This window comes from Saccopteryx bilineata, chromosome X (assembly GCF_036850765.1).
Source record: "Saccopteryx bilineata isolate mSacBil1 chromosome X, mSacBil1_pri_phased_curated, whole genome shotgun sequence".
Taxonomy (NCBI): Eukaryota; Metazoa; Chordata; class Mammalia; order Chiroptera; family Emballonuridae; genus Saccopteryx; species Saccopteryx bilineata.
In genome coordinates this window covers 112,721,220-112,744,299 of record NC_089502.1, presented here as the reverse complement: position 1 = coordinate 112,744,299, position 23,080 = coordinate 112,721,220, and the positions used below count along the sequence as shown (strand labels likewise).

The 23,080-nt window shown below is 38.6% G+C and overlaps 1 protein-coding gene across 2 annotated transcripts in view; it reads right to left on the bottom strand.

Moving 5' to 3' along the window:
* The window catches only part of SRPX (sushi repeat containing protein X-linked), a 95,136-nt gene that overhangs the window by 37,334 nt on the left and 34,722 nt on the right, over positions 1-23,080 (bottom strand). Inside the window, exon 2 of one of the 2 annotated variants that reach the window (XM_066249076.1) lies at positions 1,871-1,930. The exons of the other annotated variant lie outside the window; for it this stretch is intronic. Coding sequence (XP_066105173.1) covers positions 1,871-1,930 — 60 coding nt within the window. The remainder of the gene's footprint in view (positions 1-1,870; positions 1,931-23,080) is intronic. 2 annotated transcript variants of the gene reach the window in all.

Genomic DNA, 23,080 nt, shown 5'->3' with positions numbered 1-23,080 from the left:
GGGCCAATGTGGTAAGCATTTCCATTATCTGAAGTTCCTGGGGTAGGCAGTGTCATGTACTGAACTAATGAGAAAGTACAAGCAAACTCTGGACATTGAGTTAAAACATCTGGATTTCAGACCCAAATATAATCATTGATAGCTTTGTGACTGCTCTGGACAAGTAACCTACCTTTTCTAATCTGTGGTTCCTCCATCTATAAATAAGGAATACCAACATATCTCTACATGCTTTTTCCCTTCCATCAATTAGTGTGACAATATAATGACATTCCAATTAAAAGAATCAAAGTAATACTTGCCACATTCTGGGAACATAATAAACGTGGATTACATTTCACTTTATTTTACTTGTTTAATTTATAAACACCTATTGAGTATATACTCTGTGCCAGGCACTATGCAGGGACTGGATGATCTAGAGCTAAATCTCAATTAACAATGGTTGGCCTCCAAATTTAAAACTAAAAGCTGGCAACACAAACAACTCCTTAAGACCTATTTAGTTTATTCAGGATAAACTTTAGGCAGGCATGCATTTTGGCCACCTGGTCTACCTTCCACACTTGCAGTGCTGTGAGGTGAGGATGAACATGGGGAATGATGATCCAAGGGCACTAGAAAACCCCTACTGTACTTGTGAAGGGTAATATGTGCATGCATGTGTTTTAGGAAGATTTGTCAACAAGGGACTCAAAGGGAAAAGAAAGATTTTTAAACCCTCAATTAATTATGAAGTGTTAAGAATTACAATACCCTCTTACCCCAAACATCTAATTAACAAAGTTTGTGCTTTGCTTGACTAGTTAATTCCTGAGGCAATTAGTACAGAAGCTGGGAATAGGAATGAATATTTGTATTCACAGGCCAAAAATAAATGTGAGCTATGGTGGGAAACACACCTGAGCATAGGCACTAGACATTAGAAAGATTTTTCACTTGTGTGGAAAACAACTGAAGGACTCTCTCCAACCAAGGTCTGCCCAGCACTACCATGATTCTTCTATAACTGAGACATCACAGCAGAGCAGGACAATGTCCTCTTGCCAGAATGTGGAAAAATTTCCTGGGAAAAATGTCACAATGGAACTTTATTAACCAATTTTCTTTAAATTATTTCTCCACTGTAAAGGGAACCAGATTCAGAAAGAAATAATTTAAATTTACCTTCACTTTTTCCAGGGCTCCCTAAGCTTCAGAGAAATGACTCACCAGTAGAAATATCTGTGGGCATACTTACCTGAGACTGCATAGAAGATTCTTGATTAGGCTTTTTATACTTGCTGGGGGTGGATTGCTGGAAATGTGTAGAGATGGAGTTCTTTATCATTAGATTAAAGTTCCATGGGGCAACAGACTTACTTTACTTATCATTTTAGGAACCAAGCTGGACTCAGAAAGAGCATGATGAAATGAGCTTATGAAAATCAAGTTTTCTCAGTCCCCATTCATCTCAGTACATTAGCAGCACTGGGTCCAGATTTGACCTTGGATGGCTTACATTGGATGATTTTGGCTGTAATGTATGAATCAGGCAGAACTCATAGCTTGATTTTCAATTTCATCAGCTAGAGCTTGGCTTTGCAGAAGTAACAACAGGAAAGAAACTTAAATGAGAATAAAATGACCACTGGGGTGCTGAAGGCCAGCACTTCAGATATTTCCAAATGCTTTTTGTTTGCTTTCTTTTGTTTTTCTTTATTTTTTTAATGGGAACATATACACATTAAATCAAAATATTTTTCCTGGACAGATAATTAGAACTTAATTACATTTTCTGGTCACTTTATTATAATCTGCTTTGCAGGGCAAAAAGGAAAGTTCTCCTGGCATCAGCAGGTCTTCATTAGCATGTAAGCAAAGCATTCACCTTTATATCTAGGGTGTGAGTACCCGACTTCATCATCTTCTAGCGGTGAGTCTCCAGATCCTACAACAAAAAAGAACAGAAACTGCAGCAAGAAAAGCCACATGATATGGATGAATATTTCGAAGCATTGCTTTGGCACAGTCCATGCAAGAGGGGCTATTAGAATGCAGAGCCAAGAGTGAAAGCTTCTATGGCCATTCATGAAAGCACAGGGGACCTCTCAGAGTGAACCTGGCTGGGCTGAGATTATCAGAGCCAATCAAAATGTGCCTCACACTATTTGGGAATCACCACGTGCCAACTGAAATTCTGAACTTGAGATCTAAAGGAAGTCAAGTTCACTCTGAGAAGACGCCAGTGTACATGAATTTCGTGCCAGGAGAGACACAATAAAATGTGTGTGACTCAGACACAGCCCACAGTTTCTATAGCAGTCAAAGAACATGAACACTCAGTGGAACTGGGTGTGTATGGTACCTGAAAATCAGTCCACTGTGTGCAATGAATTTAGATAAAGGGTAAGGAGGTGAATCAAATGTCTTAGTGACAAAAGAAATACAAAGCTGCTTTGTTAACCTTGTAGGAAATGACCAAAATCGACAATCTGGAAGTTTATTCAAAAGTTCACAACAAGGCATGGCTAAAGTAAAATTTCTTGATGAGTTTTGCTACCCTTGAAAACCACAGACTCAGTGAGAAAGTCTGTACTTAATTTTTAAATTTAAACCTGCTTAAAAGTTTGAATGGAATAATTTTAAAATATTAAATCTTGAATTCCAGTAAGTGGAAATCCTTAATCTTTGAAGCAGTACCATAGCCCAAACTTTAAAAAAGCAATATTAAATCTAGAGATCTTTCCTTCTAGACTTCCTAGTCTGATACTGACTGTTAAGTTGGTACCATCTAGCTCACACATTTACCTATAGGGAACTACAATCGTAACAGACAAAGACACTCTCTATTATGAGGTTATTCAAATCCTCATACAGAATAAGTAAATGAGTAATGGTGCTTGCTCCACTTCTATTCTGGATGAGAGATAGTGAGTGTGGAAATAGAAAGTTGGGAGGGACAAAGGCTGGGATATGTCCATTTTGAAAATATCCCCCAACTCCAGAATTCTTCACCTGGTTTCTGGCCACTCAGATAGGTACAAAATTACACAAACTTTTCATTATTTCGTATCAAAAAGTGAACATGGAAACCTGTGTTACCATTTAGGAAAGCAATCTAGCAACATGAATCAAAAGCTAACGTTCAAACCCCTTGATCCAGTCATTCCACTTCTGGTAATCTATCTCCAGGAAATAATATTAAATATAGAAAAATATTTACACGCAAATATTTCTTTGCAATGTCATTTACAGTAGCAAAAGATTATAAAATGACCAAATAGCCAATGTTATGGTTAAATAGACTGTAGTGCATTCATTGGATATAATGAAATGTAGCCATTATAAATAAAAGATTTGTTATAGCATTAAGTGAAAAATGTACTACAACAAAATTATACAAATGTGTGACTTATAACAATATAAAACAATCAAATTCAAAATAAACAATGCATAGAATAGGGTTTATAATAAAATATTTTTCTTCTTCCTTTTAAATTTTCTAATATATATAAACATATATTACTTTCATAATGGAAAATAAACTTTATTATGCATGTAACTCAAAGAAGCTTAGTTTTCAAAATACATTTTGAATATATTAAAAATGTTAAAGACTCTACTGTTCCTCCCCTTCTCTACTGCCCCCATTTCTCCATATTCATAATTGAACTAGAATTCCTCTAAGAATTTTTGGATTCTCCAATATCATGTGGCATATTTCTAAGTATCAGGAAATCTGTCTCATATTAAGAGCACTTCTCTCTTCCCCTAGGTCAACCTAGTCTTCATATAAACCTACCTAGGTAGTAAAGCTCTGAACTTATTTCTGGCTCAAAGCAAAGAAGACAACCATCACAGTTTAGTTTCTCTTGGAGCTAGCTTCTGAGATGGAGTTTAGTGCACATGATGTTTGTTAAGGATCAACACCTGTGAAAGGGATAAAACGGAAGCAGGCCTGAAAAGAGGGAAAAATTGAGCTCTGATGTCAGCCCAGTGAGCCTTTCATTTTGGGTGGAAATGGCTGGACCTTTATATTCGTGCATCAATCAGCCATTCGATATGTCACACTGTGGGAAGGAAATGAACTTGGGCGAAGCACTCCCAAGAGCTGAGGCAATCTCTGAAGGGGCTGAAAGGTTACTGCTTACAGTTGAGCCAACCAATTTTTCCTTAAAGGAAGAGCTCTTCAATGCATCTCCATTACCATCACAACAACACTTTGAGAAATAACTTGAGATAAGTATACTCATAAGAAAGGTCGCTCTTTACATAAGAGAAGGGACTGAGACCTACTAGAAAGACAGGGACCCATGGGGTGCGCAGCTCAATTTTACAAGTATATTAGCATTCTAAGATACATTCATCATATATTGTTTACTATCATGAAAATAAAGTCTGACAGTAGGGCAATGAGCAAACGAATTATCTTATATCAATATTTTATGGTCCTAATAAAATTTCAAATGGGAATTGTATATGAAACACAGCAAATCAAAAAAAGCAGTTAGTGCATACTATATGACGATGAAGTATGACACCAAATCACCGAACACACACTCACACACACACACATACTTATAAATATGTCAAATTTGGAATATGATAAGATGGGACTACTGATACCTGATTTGGAAGCTACGGTGTAAGGATGAATTCCTGAAGGAATAGCATCATTTTGCAACCATGAGGTAAGATTTCTCAAGATTAAAGATTTTCAGTTGAGGATGATAGAGTAGAACGAAGGATTAAAAAAAAAAATGATCCTGGAGTCTGCGATGACTTTATTGGGATAATAAATCAGCCTTAGACATCTTTCCTTCATGCTTCTTGTTAGATCGACAATCAATGCCCTTTCAATTGAAGCCATTGTGAGTAGCATAGTGTAATACTTGCACTGAAACTGATACACAAATGAATGGAAAATTTCCTTTTTAGTATTGATAGGAGGTAAAAATAAGAAAATAAATGGATATTATTCAGCCCCCCCCCTTCAAACCTCCAGTTTATATTCAGCCAAAAACCATACATTAACTTCTATAAAAAGGATGACCAGGTAACAAAATGGACAACCTGAAGAATACAATAATATCAATGACAACTTATTTTCAACAGATTGTACTTACTAAAGCAGCTAAGGAGATTCATACATATTGGGGAAAAGTTTACCACGGAGTTAAAAAGAGAAAGAGAGAGAGGGGTGGAGGGGGTGGTTTCCTAACAAACTCTTCTTTTTTTACATAAAGACATCTCTTTAGAATTCTGGTTAAGTAAGGGTTTGATTTTTTTTTTATGACAACCATTAACCAATGCTCATATGGTTTGGATTACCACTATTTGGAAAGAATGCTTCAGTGCTTCTTCCACACAAATACAAATTCCACGTTGGCTCAGAAATTAGAAACTTAGTGCCATGTAGGATTCTGTCCCTCATCCATACCTGGAGCCAATTCCATTTATAATTCTGCTCTCCTTACAGAAACTTCATCTAATTTAACAGCTTTTCAAAGAAAGAGCCACTCTTCCCCCCCCCAAAGTTCAAAAAAGGGTCTTCTTGGTTTACTGAATCCTTTCATTCTGACTGTCCAGGTAGATAACAACATTAAGACACCAAACTTACTCTTTTTTTTTTTTTCTTTTTCTGAAGCTGGAAACAGGGAGAGACAGCCAGACAGGCTCCAGCATGTGCCCGACCGGGATCCACCCGGCATGCCCACCAGGGGGCGATGCTCTGCCCACCAGGGGCGTTGCTCTGTTGCGACCAGAGCCACTCTAGCGCCTGGGGCAGAGGCCAAGGAGCCATCCCCAGGGCCCAGGCCATCTTTTGCTCCAATGGAGCCTGATTGCGGGAGGGGAAGAGAGAGACAGAGAGGAAGGAGAAGGGGAGGGGTGGAGAAGCAGATGGGGCTTCTCCTGTGTGCCCTGGCCGGGAATCAAACCCGGGACTTCTGCACGCCAAGCCGACGCTCTACCACTGAGCCAACCGGCCAGGGCCACCAAACTTACTCTTAAGAAATACCTATTATGGCAGAGCGTCGCCCCTGGTGGGCGTGCCGGGTGGATCCCGGTCCGGCGCATGTGGGAGTCTGACTGTCTCTCCCAGTTTCCAGCTTCAGAAAAATCAAAAAAAAAAAAAAAAAAGAAATAGCTATTATATGTATTAGAATTTCATCAAGAATTTTGGTTTTAGAAGGCTACTAGAGTGCTCCTTCCGTCACCTTAAAGTTTTCTCACCAAAAGATGTGGTGCGGAACAGGGAATGGAGTATTTGAGACTATTGGAAGACATCACCAATTTGCTAAAATTATATATTTCTTTATTGACCATGATACATTATCCAAATGGAGAGATTTTCTGGTTCTGTGTTATTTTTTTAGCTGAAAGGGTTGGGTTTATTTTTGTTATTTTGAATATTGCTCTGCATTCTTTTTTTTTTTTTTTTGTATTTTTCTGAAGTTGGAAACGGGGAGAGACAGTCAGACAGACTCCCACATGCGCCCAACCGGGATCCACCCAGCACACCCACCAGGGGCGACGCTCTGCCCACCAGGGGGCGATGCTCTGCCCATCCTGGGCATCGCTATGTTGCGACCAGAGCCACTCTAGCGCCTGAGGCAGAGGCCACAGAGCCATCCCCAGTGCCCAGGCCATCTTTGCTCCAATGGAGCCTTAGCTGCGGGAGGGGAAGAGAGAAACAGAGAGGATGGAGACGGGATGGGGTGGAGAAGCAGATGGGCGCCTCTCCTGTGTGCCCTGGCCAGGAATCGAACCTGGGACTTCTGCACGCCAGGCCGACGCTTTGCTCTGCATTCTTAATGCTTTGTCAGAAATTTTTGTTTTTCCCTTTTATCATCATTATTTTGAATATAATTATATTATTAGAAGTCATGTTTTATAGTATACAGCAGCAAAAATTTTATATTGAATGTTCATGGGAACATAAAATTCACTTTGCAGTAGAGATTCTAAACCTGAGTCCCTGATTTCTTACGGATCAATGGAAGGGCTTTAGAGAGTCCATGAACCCTTTGTAATTGGACATGCCTTTTGATACATGAATATACTTTCCTGCAGAAAAAACTGCTAACTTTCAGTAGATTTTAATAAGAGTCTGGGATTCAAAAAAATATTGAAAAACATGGTTTTACAGCATTCTTTATTATAAAGCATGCTAGAATATTTAATGAAAAAGTATGTAGTAGCTCATTGATATTTGACTTTTTAATATGTGAGAGAAGAGACAAATCTATTTAAAACAAGGATAGATGCTTATCCTTTCATTAGATATTACTGACTTTTTCTAGATTATTGCTGCCTAATAGAACTTCCTGAAATGATGAAAATGTCCTGTATTCACACTGTCCAATATAGTAGCCACTAGCCACATACGGTTATTAAGCACTTGAAATATGACTAGTGCAATAAGAACTAAATATTTTCATTGTATTTAATTTTAATTAATTTAAATTAAATAGCCATATGTAGCTAGTAGGTACCACACTAGACAACACAGGTCTAGGCTTAATTTTAAAATATTTTATGGAGTCAATGTCTCTAAATTGCTCAGTGGTGAGAACCACGTCTAATTTGCCTTGTATACCTAGCATATAATTCAGATTTTCTAGTCAATAAATGTTGGAAGAGCCTGACCAGGCAGTGGTGCTGTGGATAGGGCATTGGAATGGGATACAGAGGACACAGGTTTGAAACCCCGAGGTCGTTGGCTTGACCACTAGCTCATCTGGCTTGAGCACAGGCTCACCAGTTTGAGGGTGGGGTCGCTGGATTGAACATGGGATCATAGACACGACCCTATGGTCGCTACCTTGAGCCCAAAGGTCACTGGTTTAAAGCCTAAAGTTGATGGCTTGAGCCCAAGGTGACTGGCTTGAGCAAGGGGTCACTTGTTCTACTGCAGTCCTCTGGTAAAGCACATATGAGAAAGCAATCAATGAACAACTAAAGTGCCACAACGAAGAGTTGATGCTTCTCATCTCTCTCCCTTCCTGTCTGTCTGTTCTTATCTGTCCCTCTTTCTGATTCTCTCTGTCTCTGTCAAAAATTAAAATAAAATAAAATAAAAATAAATGTTGGAAGAAAAGAAAAAAATCTGCTTAAGTTTCTTATGACACATAAACTATGTGTCCTTAGGCTCATATGTCTGAAATGGTTTTACCCTTGTCAGACAGCATCAGCATATAAATCTGTGACAATACTGGAGAGATTTGGATGTTTAGAAAAATATATTTTGCACTATTGGAAGCCACAGAGCATTTATGTGTGAGAGCCAGTACTTGATTTAGTACTTGCAAATGATTTGCCAAAGGGGTTACCCTGCAGTTGCATTAAAGTGAAATGTACATTTGAATGACTTCTGAACAGAGATCAGATCCAGGGATTGCCAGAAAGATATAGTTTAAAGATGAAGCCAAGGATATGACTGTCAAATCCTTTGTACTTTCAGTCACACAAAAGGTCTTTTAAAGAGATAAAGGATGTGTCTCACATTCTTATCAATAGAGAAATTAACAACAGAGAAACAACAGAGAAAAGTTTGTGTCTATGCAATTTGTGTGTATGGCTTTTTTCTAATGAAGTAAACTCCAAGAAGATTCACAAAAGACCCACAAAGTTCTTAATGAGTTATACATGCAGAAATATCATCAGCATGACTGAGAGGGAAGAGATATTACATAACAAGAAGAGGCTTTTGAACTCCCAGAAGTCTACTGTCGAGAAAGAGATTCCTAGAACTGCATAGATGTAAATAGGTGTTACTTCTCATGACAATTCTGTAGGACTTATGTTCCTGAGACAAGACTGTATATTTGCTTGGTTTTTTTGGGGGGGGAGGGATTCTCTCTCTTATACATAGGTTTTCCTGAGAGCATTCCCTCAAAAATTCACAGGCTCTGTTTCTAAAGAACCAAGACAGCCATTGAATCTCTCTAAAACTCAAATACCCCAATCATCCATGCCTCATAGGATTTCCATAAAAGCTAAATGGCATATTTATACATTTTAAAATATTTTATTAGAATAGTTACTACTGTCCTTGGTTTGTTTTACAAGTTTCTTATTTGATGGTTCATAATCACATGTTATATTTAATTCAGTACCTTGAATTACATACTACCTTGAGCTGATATGCACATAAATGAGTTTCTGGTAAAATATTAAAATATGACAAAGTTATATCTGGCCTGATATGTTTTTCAAGAATTTTTTAAACCATTAAGCATAGCCAGGCATCTCAGTGCTACCCAAGTTTTCTGTGTGTGTTTTTACATTCCTCTGTGTAAACCATTTTTGTCTGATTTATTTTACACACACACACACACACACACACACTTTAATAACCCCCAGGAAAAACCACATATTCAATCCTGTCTAGTAAAATAAACTTTTGTCAAATCTAGTTTATGAATTCAGATAATCAGATGATAAAATTTGCTTTAGGAATAAGTGACTTTTAGGCTCAAGCTATTAGCTTAGTTTATCCTTTGAGGCAGGAAAACCCTCGTGGTTCCTTATATGCCTCAGGACCGAAAGATCTTTACAAAATAGGAGCCTATAGAAAGTTACTTTATTGCTGTGAAGTATTACTACTAAGTCTTTCAGTAGGAAGTCTTGTGGCTCTCGCTAACATATATGAGTGTTTAAACATTTGGAGGGCCCCAAAGAAGGGTGGACAGAGAGTAGAGCTGTAACCTTTCTCTCTTCCATGGTTAATTTGCGAGGGCTTTCATAGCTAAAATAAAGTTCTACTATATGGGGAGGGGGCATTGAAGAGGCCCAGGAGTGAGGTCCACATGCTTAACTGGCACACACGACCTGCTCTATTATATCTTGGCAAACATTTCAGCCAGAGGAGAGATGTCCAGGAGCTGTGTATAAGTGTGAATGTTTGGAGGAGTGGTGCAGAAAAAATAATTTAGGTTTCCAAATGCATCAATTTTAACTCCAAGATGCAGGCCCCAAATAAGTATGCAGAGGGCCAGTAACTATAAATAAGGCATTCTTCCTTGGAAGCCTTCCTCCTCTAAATCAGTAGCAGACTAACAGATGAAAGCTCAAGGGTGAGAAAAGGAGGGGCTACATAGAGAAGATGCTGTTCCAAGTGGAAAAAAGATGACCCAGAAATATAGATCTAAACCTTTTGCTCATCAAGGGGAATAGATTGAAGGAAATGTCTATTACCAGGGCTTTTCTTGGGAGAGAATATTCACCAAAATGTTCAGCTAGACCAAGTTTATACTACATCTCACATTCACCTCACCACATCTCCCTCATTTCCCTTCTCAATCATGATCCCAAGCTCCTCATATGTATCAATAATCAACTCAAGCACTGTGTTTCAAACTTTTGAAACAATTTAATGGATCATAAGTAGTATGTCTGTGGTGAAATAGGATAGGTGTGATAGGGCGTCCTCAGTCTGCATGAGACAGTCCCATTTTGTAACTGTTGTCCCAGCATTATTATCAGTTGCATTCCCTTTCATGCACAAAAGTGTCATGATAGGACAATAAATAATATTTTCATCCTCATAATAGGTCACAGTAGAATAGATTTCTTCTTATGGATCTTAGTAAAAAATTTTGAAAAAATAGTGATTTAGAATATTTTGAAGACCCATAGGTAATGGCCTTGTCTAGTTAATTATTTATTTTTTCAAAATGAAGACATCTGACTATTTGAGAAGGGAAGGCTTCTGGAGGCAGTGGTTTCCTTTGCTTTGTTCAGAACATGAATGTTCTATCCCCATGAAATGTCACTAGGGACCGAGTTTCCCCAACTGTTCATGGTCATCCTCTCTGATAGGATGCAACTGAAAGAGCCTTGAGATTAAGTTCCAGCTCCTGCACTAACTGTGTGGTATTGACTGGGAAAGCCACTTTCTTTCCTGAGCTTCAGTTTGCTCATCTGTATAAAGGAGTGACTAGTGTGGATAAGGGTGCAGTACATGGTTTCAAATCACGTTCGCTCAGAACATTCCCCCATTTTCAACCTCTAGGTGAAATCACTGTACTCAAGCACATCAACTTATCCTCCTCCTACTCCTCCAACTAGTAATAAACAATTAGCAATGGCACATCACTCTAAACTTCACCAGGTTCTTTCCATTTTCATTGCTTCTTTAAGTCCTCAGTGTAATGCCATGAGGTAGGTGTCATTCAGGAACTAGAATGTTAACCTGGGGAGGGCAGTGAACCCTTGATACCTTGTTCATGACTGTACTCTCAGCTCAGAGAATAAAGTGAATATCAGTTACAGGAGAAAAAAGGATTGAACTCTTCTGAACGCAAATACTGTGCAATTTCACAGCTACTTTTCTGTCTTCATGCCTTTGTGTAGCCAAGCTGAAAAGACCTTCCCCTCCTCTTAGTCCCTTTCCTGATTTAAAAGCTCTTTCAAAGCCTAGCTCCTTTAGGTTGTCTTTTCTAATCTTCAAATTCTGTTCACATTGAGACGTTCTATCCACATTTTTGAATTAGCACTGATCTTATACTGCTTTGGATTTTCAGACGTCATTTCAGATGCGTGTACGTTCTGTATTCCCAACCAGACATCAAACTCTTCAGGGACAACTTTTGGGGTTTGTTTCCACTTATTGCCCCAGAAAAGCTAACAAGGTGCTCCTCCCCAGGAGTCCCTCAAAAGGCTTCTTTCTTAAAAACTTTATTGTACACTTACTGATCTCCTTGAACAGTTGTATCAATGTCAAAATGAGATGCCCATCTCCCTTAGTGAAGGTTGTACTTACAGAAACAGATACTATATTTAAGATTCAAAAAAAGCTGCATAAATAAAACTGCAAGTGGTACATAGTTCTTGGCAGTATACCATTGGTATAATTTACAAAATTTTGGCCGATTATGGCAAAACTGAGAATAACAGGATTTAGGAAAGTGAGATACTAAGAAAATAAAATTGCAGCAGTGTGTACTAAGAATGGTAGACAGCAAGCTTTTAATTGCACAGCTGTAGGAGATGGTTTAACACAGTAAGTTAAATGGCAGAGAGAGAAGAGACTGTGAGAAAAGACATTTCCAGAAAACAGCCCTTAAATGAACATCATGAGAATATAAGTGATAGGCTGCAGCCTACTCAGCTGAAAGTTGATGTTTCATCCTTCTGAAATATTCTCTGGTTCACTGATAGAGGATCAGTACCCAAAGATGAAAACTTGGATTTCACTTGAGGCCTTTCATGCACAATTTATTTGGCCAGCTATGCCTGTGATAGGAGACAAAATGGTTTCTTTTCTGAATAGTCTCTCTCTTTGATTTTGAAAGCATCCAGTTTCCATTCATTGCCCTTGAACTGACAGTCACATACTAGCTGCTGTCAGTTATTATCTTCACTGAGAGAATCAAGTTCAGGGGGAAAAAGAAAGTGGAACTGAATTTATGGCAATTCTGGTTTTCAAAATTACAATCTGTAGGCCTTGTGCAATACCTGTTAAGAGAGGCAAAAGTCCAATATACAATGCCTGGTGCTACCCCTTTCTAGGTTTGTTGGACTTCTACTGTATTCTTCCAAGTGAAAGAGGACCTCTCCTTTTGGGGGTCATTTCTCATGCCACCCATGTGCTTCTGGTGGAGGTTGTTTTATCCTGTCCCCTGACCATAAGGACAATCGCATCAACCAAGTTAAGACAATCAGATCCTTTAGAGGATTTTTCTCTGGTAGTAAAATAAGGCAGATATGAGCCCTGTAGTTAAAAATGACAACGGGTCTCATAAAGAATACTAACCTAAGAAAATGAAATAATCAGAGAAAAGCAGAGACAAAACAGAGAAAAAGGGAGAGAGAGATCCCACAGTATTTGAGTCCTTGGTTCTATCTTTCCTTGGGACAACCAGCATACCTCTGCCCTTATATAAAACAGTAAATCTCCCTTTTGCCAAAGCTAGCTCAAAATAGGTTTCTATCATTTGCCATTAAGAATTCTGACAAGCAGTAGGCCATCAATTAACATTTGAATGAAATGAATTACCAAAACATATGGCAGGACATCTGGTTTGGGTTTAAAAATCAGTCTTGCCATATCATCTCCAACTCTTTATTTTAAAACAATACTGGCCTTGGACAGTTAGCTTAGTTGGTTTGTAAATTGTCCCCAAATGCCAAGGTTGTGGATTCCATCCCACAAGGTTTCGGATTCAATCCCTGGCAGGGCACACACGGGAAGCAATCAATGAATGCACAACTAAGTAGAATAACAAATGAATGCTTTGCTCTCCCTCCCTCCCTCTCTCTCATTCTCTCTAGAAAATCAAGCAATATAAAAACATACAATATTGTAGTTTATAATTAAAACACATTAGTGTGCTCTTAACAAATTTAGTGGGGCTAGCTTTATTTTTAATTAAGTATATTAGATCACAATGGAGGTGAAGTAAATACTTATAACACATCCTACATAGCAAAAGTTTCAGAAACTTTTGTTTCAGTAATATATGTATATTTTATATATATATGCATTTCATTGATTTCAAAAAGCAATTTTTATTTTGTTTCAATTTTTCTGAACTTGCAGTGACCTTTACAATCAGTGGAATGAAATAATTTAACTGGCATCAGTCTTTTCTTTTTTAATGGCACCCAAAATAACAGTGCCTCTGAGAAATCAATGGAGTCTTAGATTTGATGACATATCTGTGTGCATGTATGTGTGTGTTCTGGATTAGGATTTAAAATATACAGATAAATCTTTGTTATACATATCAATTAAGGCATTTATCCACTCCCATATTTACACAATGCCTTAATACAACCAATTATACAAAGGGTTTCCTAAATGGCTTGCTTCTCATTGTGGAAAACCCCTGATCTTCATAGGAAAGCTTCAAGTAGCAGAATAGTCAAATATGGATAATATATTGCATCAATGGGTTTCTAGTGTTATTCAACAAATACTATATGCAGGCCCATGTCCAAAGAGAGGTCCAGGTTGGTTTGTAAACCTGCTAGGATTTCAAGGCACTGATAACAGAGAATTTCAAGAGCTTCTCACCTTGTCCCAAAAGTGCATTTAAAAATCAGTTGTTTGTAACATAAAAATGGCTTTCCCTTGGAAACCATATTATAAATGATGATCACCTCCACTGAAGAGTCCACAGATCTGTTTTAAGTCATAATATAGTGAAATTCTCAATGTGCCTGGGAGTGACTCAATACCCACTAAAAGGAGAAGTTTTTACCCCTTTCCAGTACCTGCTACATCCCACATTTACTGCTCCCCACCTCTATTCTGAAACACAGCATTCAGGCTCATTCCATTCCCAGTACAATCATCCTGCCAGTTGGAAGTCTTGATCTGCTGACCTAGAATCTAACAAAGAGACTAATATTGATTTGGATATTTATGTGCGTGTAGTGGTTTCCTTTATTGAGAGGCTTCTGGTCCAAGAATTTAAAGCTCATAAATTCCAGACGCACACACAAATTACCATTTTTATGTCTTGGCTGCTTTCAAAGATGCTGCAACTTGTCAATACAGGAGCCCACAGGCATGATGGCCCCTTCCCAGCCCCTTGCTGGAGAAAGGCCTGCAGTGACAAGTTCCCTTTGTCCATCCTCCAGCACATCAAGTCATCAGTAAGCCCCAGAGTCAAGGCAGGACTGTTTGCAGTTAGGGGACTGGTGGAGCTGGTCAAGTCCCCATTTGCAGGGATAAGGCCAATTCTCAGAAACCACAAGTCAGTGAAGAAGAAAGCATATACTGTTAAGGGAATTTTGCCAAAGTTGTGTCTTTGTGAGCAACTTTTTTTGGCACCCTGGTGAGTAGATACAAGTCAAAGATGAAAAAGAAGCAGCCAAATAGAAGGTAAGTGAAATGAAGTAGTAGTGAGTCCTCCAACCTTTCAGCACACAGGAGCAGCTCTGTGCACCGCCACCTCTTTCAGTCTTATCGGCCACAGTAGACAGCGGTGAGTCTTAATGCAGGTGTTTGTAGCTTGTGAAGGGGAAGAAGGACCTACTATTTAGTGAAGAGACAGTACCCCAAGCATTGCCCTGAGTGATTCACATAAAGTGTTTAATTTAATCAGTATAGTCACATGAAAAGGAAGGAAAATGCAAACACATTACTATGCATCCTTTACAAAAGTTTTGGTATTTGTTTTGCTGGTATTGATCTTTGAAAGTTTTTCTAGATGTATCATAGTCGTGTCATACTCAAATTCTATACAATAAAATTAAATCGGGTATTGATTTTTTTTCCATCATTTAAGATACGTCTGGAAAGTAAGACATGGACGTTAGAGCATAAACCTTGATATCTCCTAGAACTACCACTTTTCAGCTCCACCAGTCCCCTAACTGCAAATAGTCCTGCCTTGACTTTGGGGCTTACTGATGACTTGATGTGCTGGAGGATGAAATGAGCAAGAAATTGCAAAATAAAAATTAAGAAAGGCAGTAAATGGGAAACATCCTAGGCAGATTTTTTCATCTCTTCCCTTGGTAAACACACACAAAAATTGACAAATGGTAACTCTTTGTTTTATTGTAAAATTTTGAATAAGTGATGTGGTAGCCTTCTCCACATAGAATTTTCTAGTTTGTCAATCTGAGGGCAGTTTGAGGAGGTATGAATATCCTTCAACTCATCAAATTACTGGATTGCTCTCATCCAATCCCATGAATATACACTTAAAAGTAACTATAGGTTGGAAAGGGAATCGATTTCAGTCAAGCAATTAGGTCTCTATTTCAGGCAGCATGGGAGCCATTGTAACCTAACCATGCTCACACAAAAATCAACTAAACATTCTGGATGATTTTTTTCTTAAATTGTGAAATCCACTTTGAGTTTGCAAGACAGTCAGGAACAGTCAGTCAGAGGCCAAAACTTGCAAAATGGGAACCTGGTCACGAGCTATCAAGGCTCACCTTTCATACTGAGGACAATTGCCCAAACTAAGCTCTGATATCTGTGGACCAGTTGAAGACTCAGGTAGAGAAGACAAATTCCAGGGACCGTTCAAGATTGGCAATTTCAGAGGAGACATTCCACCTCCCTTCAATCTTCCCATAGAGCTTTACATACTAAGATATGCACACTTAGTATAAAGAATGAACTAGAAATAAGTCCACCATATGTATCAGGGCTAAAAAGAGAAAAAGAATTGTTTTGTTCCTCAGCATGAAGTAGAAGATGTAAAAACTTTTCTATGAGGGATAAGAATCTTCCCATATGTTTGTAACAACATAAAGATTACACTTTCAGGGATCATTTCTATAGTTTGTTTGTAACGATATAAACCTAGTAACAACCCAAATGCACATCAAAAGTAGTATAAATAAACTATGGCATATTTACACAACGAGATTCTATACAGTAATCTGAATAAACAAACTATAAGCACATGCAAAAATATGAACAAATCTCAATAATCTAATGTTGAGTGAGAAACTAAGCTACAGAAGAATACGGTCAGCCTGAGTTCATTTATACAAACATCACATGCATACAAAGGTAAATAATATATTGCTAGACGTGTAAACATTCAGAAACACTATAAAAAGAGTCAGAGGAATGACAAAGCAAGTTAGGATATTTCTTACCTCTAAGGAAATAGAAGGGATGGAATCCCGCAGGGGCATAGTGAGGACTTCAAGGTATTTCATATATGTGTGTGTGTTTGTGTGTATGTGTGGTAGTGTCCTTTTTATTAAACTGGCTGGAAAGTACAAAGTTAATTGCTTTTTATTACTCTATCCATATTCTATAAATATTCTTTTGTTCTACTCAATGTTAAATTAAATTTTTTTCAACCAGACAAATTATAATGTATTTGATGCAAAAAGTTTCTTAAACTGGTTTCTCATTTGTTTGCAATTATAAGAACTTGCTTACCCTAGAAGTTTTTAAGAATGACTATTTGGGCCTCAATTAAAAGGCATGCTTTGCTTGTAAAATTTGAGGTTCTCAGAAAATAATCTGATGCAGACACCTGCTTCATAGAATGGCAGTGTCTCAATGAAAATTCAAAGTCTGGAGATAAAGCCATCCCAGACTACTCTCTAGCAGCTCTTAACATTTTAGCTCTAGGATTGCCTAAATTTCTTCTTTCTTAAAGTCCACCTAAAATCTTTCTTGCTTTTGTATATATGCTAATATCATACTGTTGCCACCATTAATACTCAGGAAAATTATTCGGTGTGGAGACCTGGGAAAGGGTTGATGAGAATATGTCAGGGTGAACAGAGAAGGCTTCTTGGGGCTCAGGCAACAAAACTGGGTAAAATGGAGGCACGGCCTAGTCCATGAAGTCCCTAAGCAGACACTGAAACTTCCCATCGCTATGATGGGAAATTGGGATTATGAATCTAGACTGCCCAAGGCAAAAAATCCAGGAAGTGTTGATCACCATGGCAAGATGAGAAATAATTTGAAGTCTGGGAAAGAACAAAAGGGAAAAGGCTTACAAATTAAATCCATAAAATGTTTTCCCTAACAGATTAGAAAAACTTAAAATGATTAGTAATATCTAGTGTTGGTGAGATTATGGGGAAATAGACAGACTTATGTATTGCTTATAGTATGCAGCTGGGAAGACTTTCTGGAAAGCAAACTGGAAGTATGCGTGAAAATCCTTAAAAATACACACACACCTTGAGCCAGCCACTGCCAGAATTCATCCTAAGGAAACAATCAGAGAAGAGTGCATAAACAAGGATTTTGTTGAGATGATGCTTATGCCAACAAAAAGTTGAAAATACTCCATCAAGCAGGGACTAGCTAAATACATTATGATATAGCTATTATCACTAATGATACAAATACTAATGAAATGATAACGGTATGTAGACTAAAGCAGTGGAGTGCTAATGTCTATAAGTTTGAAATGTATTTAAAAACCAGACGTACTAATGGATGGATAGAGGGATGGCTAAATTATGTAATGAAACATATGTAAATGTTAACTATAGAAGCCAGTTGGTACCATATGATTGTTCATCATACAAATGCTTTCAATTTTTCAGTGTGTTTCAAATTTTTTGCCAACATCTGGCTGGCAAAAATAGTAGTTAGAATGAAAAGATGTGTGACATGAATTTTAACTTTACAAAAAGCAGATTACCCCAAACTAGATGGAAAATAACAGTGTTTTAATTGTGTGAATGTTTGTATAAAATAGAGCTGAAAAAGGTAAACACCAGTATTAAAAGTGGTTATTTTTGGAGTGGTAGACTCTAGATGATTTTACTTTCCTTTTTATATTTTATGCTTTTCCATCTTCTCAGATTTTTTTCAATGGCCTGGAGTTACTTTTACAATTATTTAATAAAGTTATTAAAAAACAAATAGAAAAAAGAACTAGAGTACCAAGAATGAAAAGCAAAAAGGGGTGAGATTGGGAGTGGGGCAGACAGCTTAATCCCAAAGCTCAGATGGATTGTGCTGACCCTGCAGTTGCTGCATAAGTGGGATTTCAAGACCCCAGCCCTAAATGTATTCATGCCCTCTAAAGAAATCTGGCAGCCTGACCTGTGGTGGCACAGTGGATAAAGCGTCGACCTGGAAATGCTGAGGTTGCCAGTTCGAAACCCTGGGCTTGCCTGGTCAAGGTACATATGGGAGTTGATGCTTCCAGCTCCTCCCCCCTGTCTCTCTCCTCTCTGTCTCTCTCTCTCTCTCTCTCTCTCCTCTCTAAAATGAAAAAAAAAAAATAAAAAGAAATAAAATAAAGAAATCTGGCAATGTCTGAGATCACCTGCTACTCCCATGGTCTTTTTCATCCTATTATGATACAAACTTCCTAGATTCTATATAGTTTAATATAAATGAGCAGTTTTCAAGGGACAAGAGATAAAGATGAATTTCACACTACTTAAGAAGCTGTGGAAATGGTTGTGCTCTGTCCCCTCCATAAGAGAAATCATCATCAGATTAGAAAAAGCCACACATTAGGAAGTGAGGTTTGAAATAAGAGTGATATAACCTGGACATGTTTTCTTTGAACATATGTGCCCTGATTTATTGATGTCACCCTAGTAAAATTAATGAAAAATAAAAAAATAAAAAAATAAAAAGAGTGGTGAGCTTTCCCTTCACCAGGTTCGAGAAATTTTCGGTCATTATTTCTTCAAATAGGTTCTCAGTCCCTTGCTCTCTTTCTTCTCCTTCTGGTACCTGTATGATACGTATGTTGTCCCAAAGGTTCATTAAACCATCCTCATTCTTTTTAATTATGTTTTTCTTTTTTCTGCTCTTATTGGGTAGAATTGGGCACCTGAAACTTGTCTAATTAGGTTAACAAGTGTCACCCCAATAAATTCAAAAATTAAAAAAAAGAGTGGTAAGCTCCCAGCTGAGAGTTTTACCTGAGCTCAAATTTCCAGATCCAGGAAAAACTACCTCTCAGGATCTGCAAGAATTTAGAGGGCAGACTGTGCTCATTACTAAAAAGATAGAAGAGATAGATGACGTCAGAGTAATGGCGGAGTAGGAAGCGATACCGATAAATCTCCCCCAAAACTCAACAAGATCTTCAACCAGAAACAGAAAAACCTATACTTGGAGCTTCCAGATTCTTCGCAATACACCCAAAGGTATGATTGAGTGAAAAATTGGCTAAATATATAACCAAACCCCGAAGGAAATAGGGAGTAAGAAATGCTCCGCCTTCCTCACTAACCTAAACAGGGCGGCTTTCTCTGGTAACTGTGAATATAGAAACTGAGGCGGGCAAAGGGGGTGAATAGATCCAGGCCCCCGCAGCAAAAACGGCCGAACCAGGCTGTGGCTCAGAGATCCAAGCCGAGGAAAATCTGATCCTGTGGCAACCCGGGCAATACAAGCTAACACTCGTGCCAAACCCAAACAAAGAAAGACAAGCGGAGCGGCCATTTTACCCGGTCTCCTGGTCGGTGCGCAGTTAGTGGAAGAGAGATTTCTTCCTAAGCCGCGGAAGTGGGTGCCCGTGTTGCCCCACGGAGAGGCAGGGTCAGAGGCCTTTCTGTGGGCTGAGGGCAGAGTCTCTGGGCAGCCCCAGTGCCCTGGGAAAGCCACGCACGGGAGGGAGTGAGAACTAATCCCAACGGTGGAGATTTTCCGTGCTGGAGGCTGTTTCACTCAGAGGGAACCACGGCCGGCCTCATATCCTGGTTTGCGCGCGCAGATAAGGAGTGAGCGATTCCTCCGAGTGCCTCGGCAGTGCGCGCCCGTGTTATCGCAGAGAGGGGCAGAGTCAGGGGCCTTTGTGTGGGCCAAAGCGGAATCTCGGGCCGCCCCAGCGCCTTGCAAAAGCCGCACACGGGGACGGAGCGAGACTCAATTCCAACGCTGCAACTTTTCCCTGCGGTTGGGGGTTTCACTCAGAGCGTGAGACTGCTGGCCGGATATCCTGGTTGCAGACAGTGAGTGAGAGTTTCCTCCAAGCGCCCCGGAAGTGGGCGCCCGCTTGTGTTACCGGATAGAGTGGCAGAGCCAGAGGTCTTCGAGTGGGCGGAAAGCCCGCCTGATTATGCTAGCAGCTCTGACTGACTGAGCCTTACCCAGAGCCCTGTGCTGAGTGGAAATAGAGTGGGGAGTTGCCAGCAATTTGAGCCTCTTACTATCCAGGCAGAGGCAGCAGCAACCCCATACCTGGACTATCAGGCTACTAATTGAGGAAGGAAAGACTAGGAGAAAGGCTCCAGGAACACGGACTCTCTCACTGTCGGAGCCTATAAATGCTAATGAGCCTCGACTCCCAACGAGAATAAAGCACAATACATTGCCATAGAGACTTATCAACTGCAAACCTCTACCTGAGCGTGCCAAAGGGGCAGAACCCGGGGTACAGAGTCACCGACCAGGAAGAGGGAGAGAAAAGAAAAAGCAAGAAGATAACCTCTCAAAATCAAGAATAATCTGCAGACTTTATAACCTATCCCATTTTATTATATTTGTTCGTTTGTTTCTCTTATCTTCATTCTTGAGACTTTTTTTTCCTCCTCCAATTTGGCCGATTAACTCTCTGCCGGTCTTACTCTCTCCTCTCCTTGAACTACACTACCCATAAGTGTTACATCTCCCATTATCATTTCTCTTCTCTTCCTTTCTCTCTATGAGGGTTGCACTCCAAAACCCTTAACTCTCTCTCTCTCTCTCTCCTTTCTTTTTTCTTCTTTTAGTGGTTCCCTCTTTTTTTTTCTCTCTCTCTTTCTTTTCTCCCTCTATATTAGTTTCTTCCTTTCTCCTTTACATCTCCTCTCATTCAAACCTCAATAACAAACAAATTATCTTATCTGGGACTCAAACCTATGTTTGTGGCATTTTGGGGGCTTTTTACTTCACCTTTTTAACTCACTAGCAGTGCTCCCATCCCTGGCTCTCCATATTATCTAGTTCTTGTTCCACTAAATACAATAGTAAGTTTTTAATTTGTCCCCCCATTTTTCCATTTTCCTCTTATTCCTCTCATCATAACTCTTAGAAAACCAACACCTAAAAGCAAATCATTTTATTCTTGACCCAAATTTTTTCCTTATTTGCTTTTTGTGGGTCCATACGCTCTTTTTTTTTTCTTTTTTCTTTTATTTTTTTTCCTTTTTTTTTTTTTTCTTTCTCTTTTTTGCCCCTTTATTACTTTTCCCCAATTCAGGCCCTCCATCACAGGCATTGTTTGTTATAACTCACAGTCCACCACAAGATTTTCTCAAGAAAGAGGGGAGAGGAGAGGAGAGGAAAAAAAGAGGGGGGGAATAATTGCCTTTTTAAAAAATTTTTATTTTATTTTATTTTTCTTTATTTCATTATTAATTTTTTTTAAAAAAACAACTCTTTTCGATTTGTTATTTTTTTATTTTTTTTAACTTTTTATTCTTTATTAAATCTCATTAATACTATCAACAAAACCACCCTCAGATGCCATTAAGGAAGAGAAAATCGAATATCATGGATACAAAAGAAAGAGAGGTAACACAGCTAGATGAGGAAAAATCTATGGAGAAAAAATTTAATATATTGGAAACCTTGGAGCTAAATGACAGAGAATTCAAGATAGAAATCCTAAAAATCCTCCGAGATATACAAGAAAACACAGAAAGGCAATATAGGGAAATCAGAAAACAACTCCATGAACACAAAGAATATATGTCCAAGGAAATTGAAACTATAAAAACAAATCAAACAGAGATGAAAAACTCAATTCATGAGCTGAAAAACGAAGTAACAAGCTTAGCTAATAGAACAGGTCAGATAGAAGAGAGGATTAGTGAAATAGAAGACAAGCAACTTGAGGCACAACAGAGAGAAGAAGAAAGAGACTCAAAAATTAAAAAAAATGAGATAGCCCTACAAGAATTATCTGACTCCATCAAAAAGAATAACATAAGAATAATAGGTATATCAGAGGGAGAAGAGAGAGAAAATGGAATGGAGAACATACTTAAACAAATAATTGATGAGAACTTCCCAAGCCTGTGGAAAGAACTAAAGCCTCAAGTTCAAGAAGCAAACAGAACTCCAAGTTTTCTTAACCTCAACAAACCTACTCCAAGGCATATCATAATGAAATTGACACAAACCAACAGCAAAGAAAAAATTCTCAAGGCAGCCAGGGAAAAGAAGAATACAACATATAAAGGAAGGCCCATTAGATTATCATCAGATTTCTCAGCAGAAACTCTACAAGCTAGAAGAGAGTGGACCCCAATATTTAAAGTCCTGAAAGAGAGGAACTTTCAGCCACGAATACTATACCCATCAAAGCTATTCTTCAAATACGAAGGAGAAATAAAAACATTCACAGATACAGAAAAGATGAGGGAATTTATCATCAGAAAACCCCCACTCCAGGAATTACTAAAGGGGGTTCTCCAATCAGATACAAAGAACAAAAAAAAACAGAGCCACAAGTAAAAGCTCCAAGAAGAACACAATAAAACCAAATTTAAACTGTGACAACAACAAAAAGAAAGAGGGGGAGAAGACGGAGATTAACAGTAGCAAAGGACGATGGAGTGCAAAAGTACTCACAAAATAGTTCACTACAATGAACAGGGTAGGGACCCTTTTCATTACTCAAAGGTAACCACCATTGAAAAAACCACCACAGAAGCACATGAGATAAAAAAGATAGCAACAGAGGAAAGA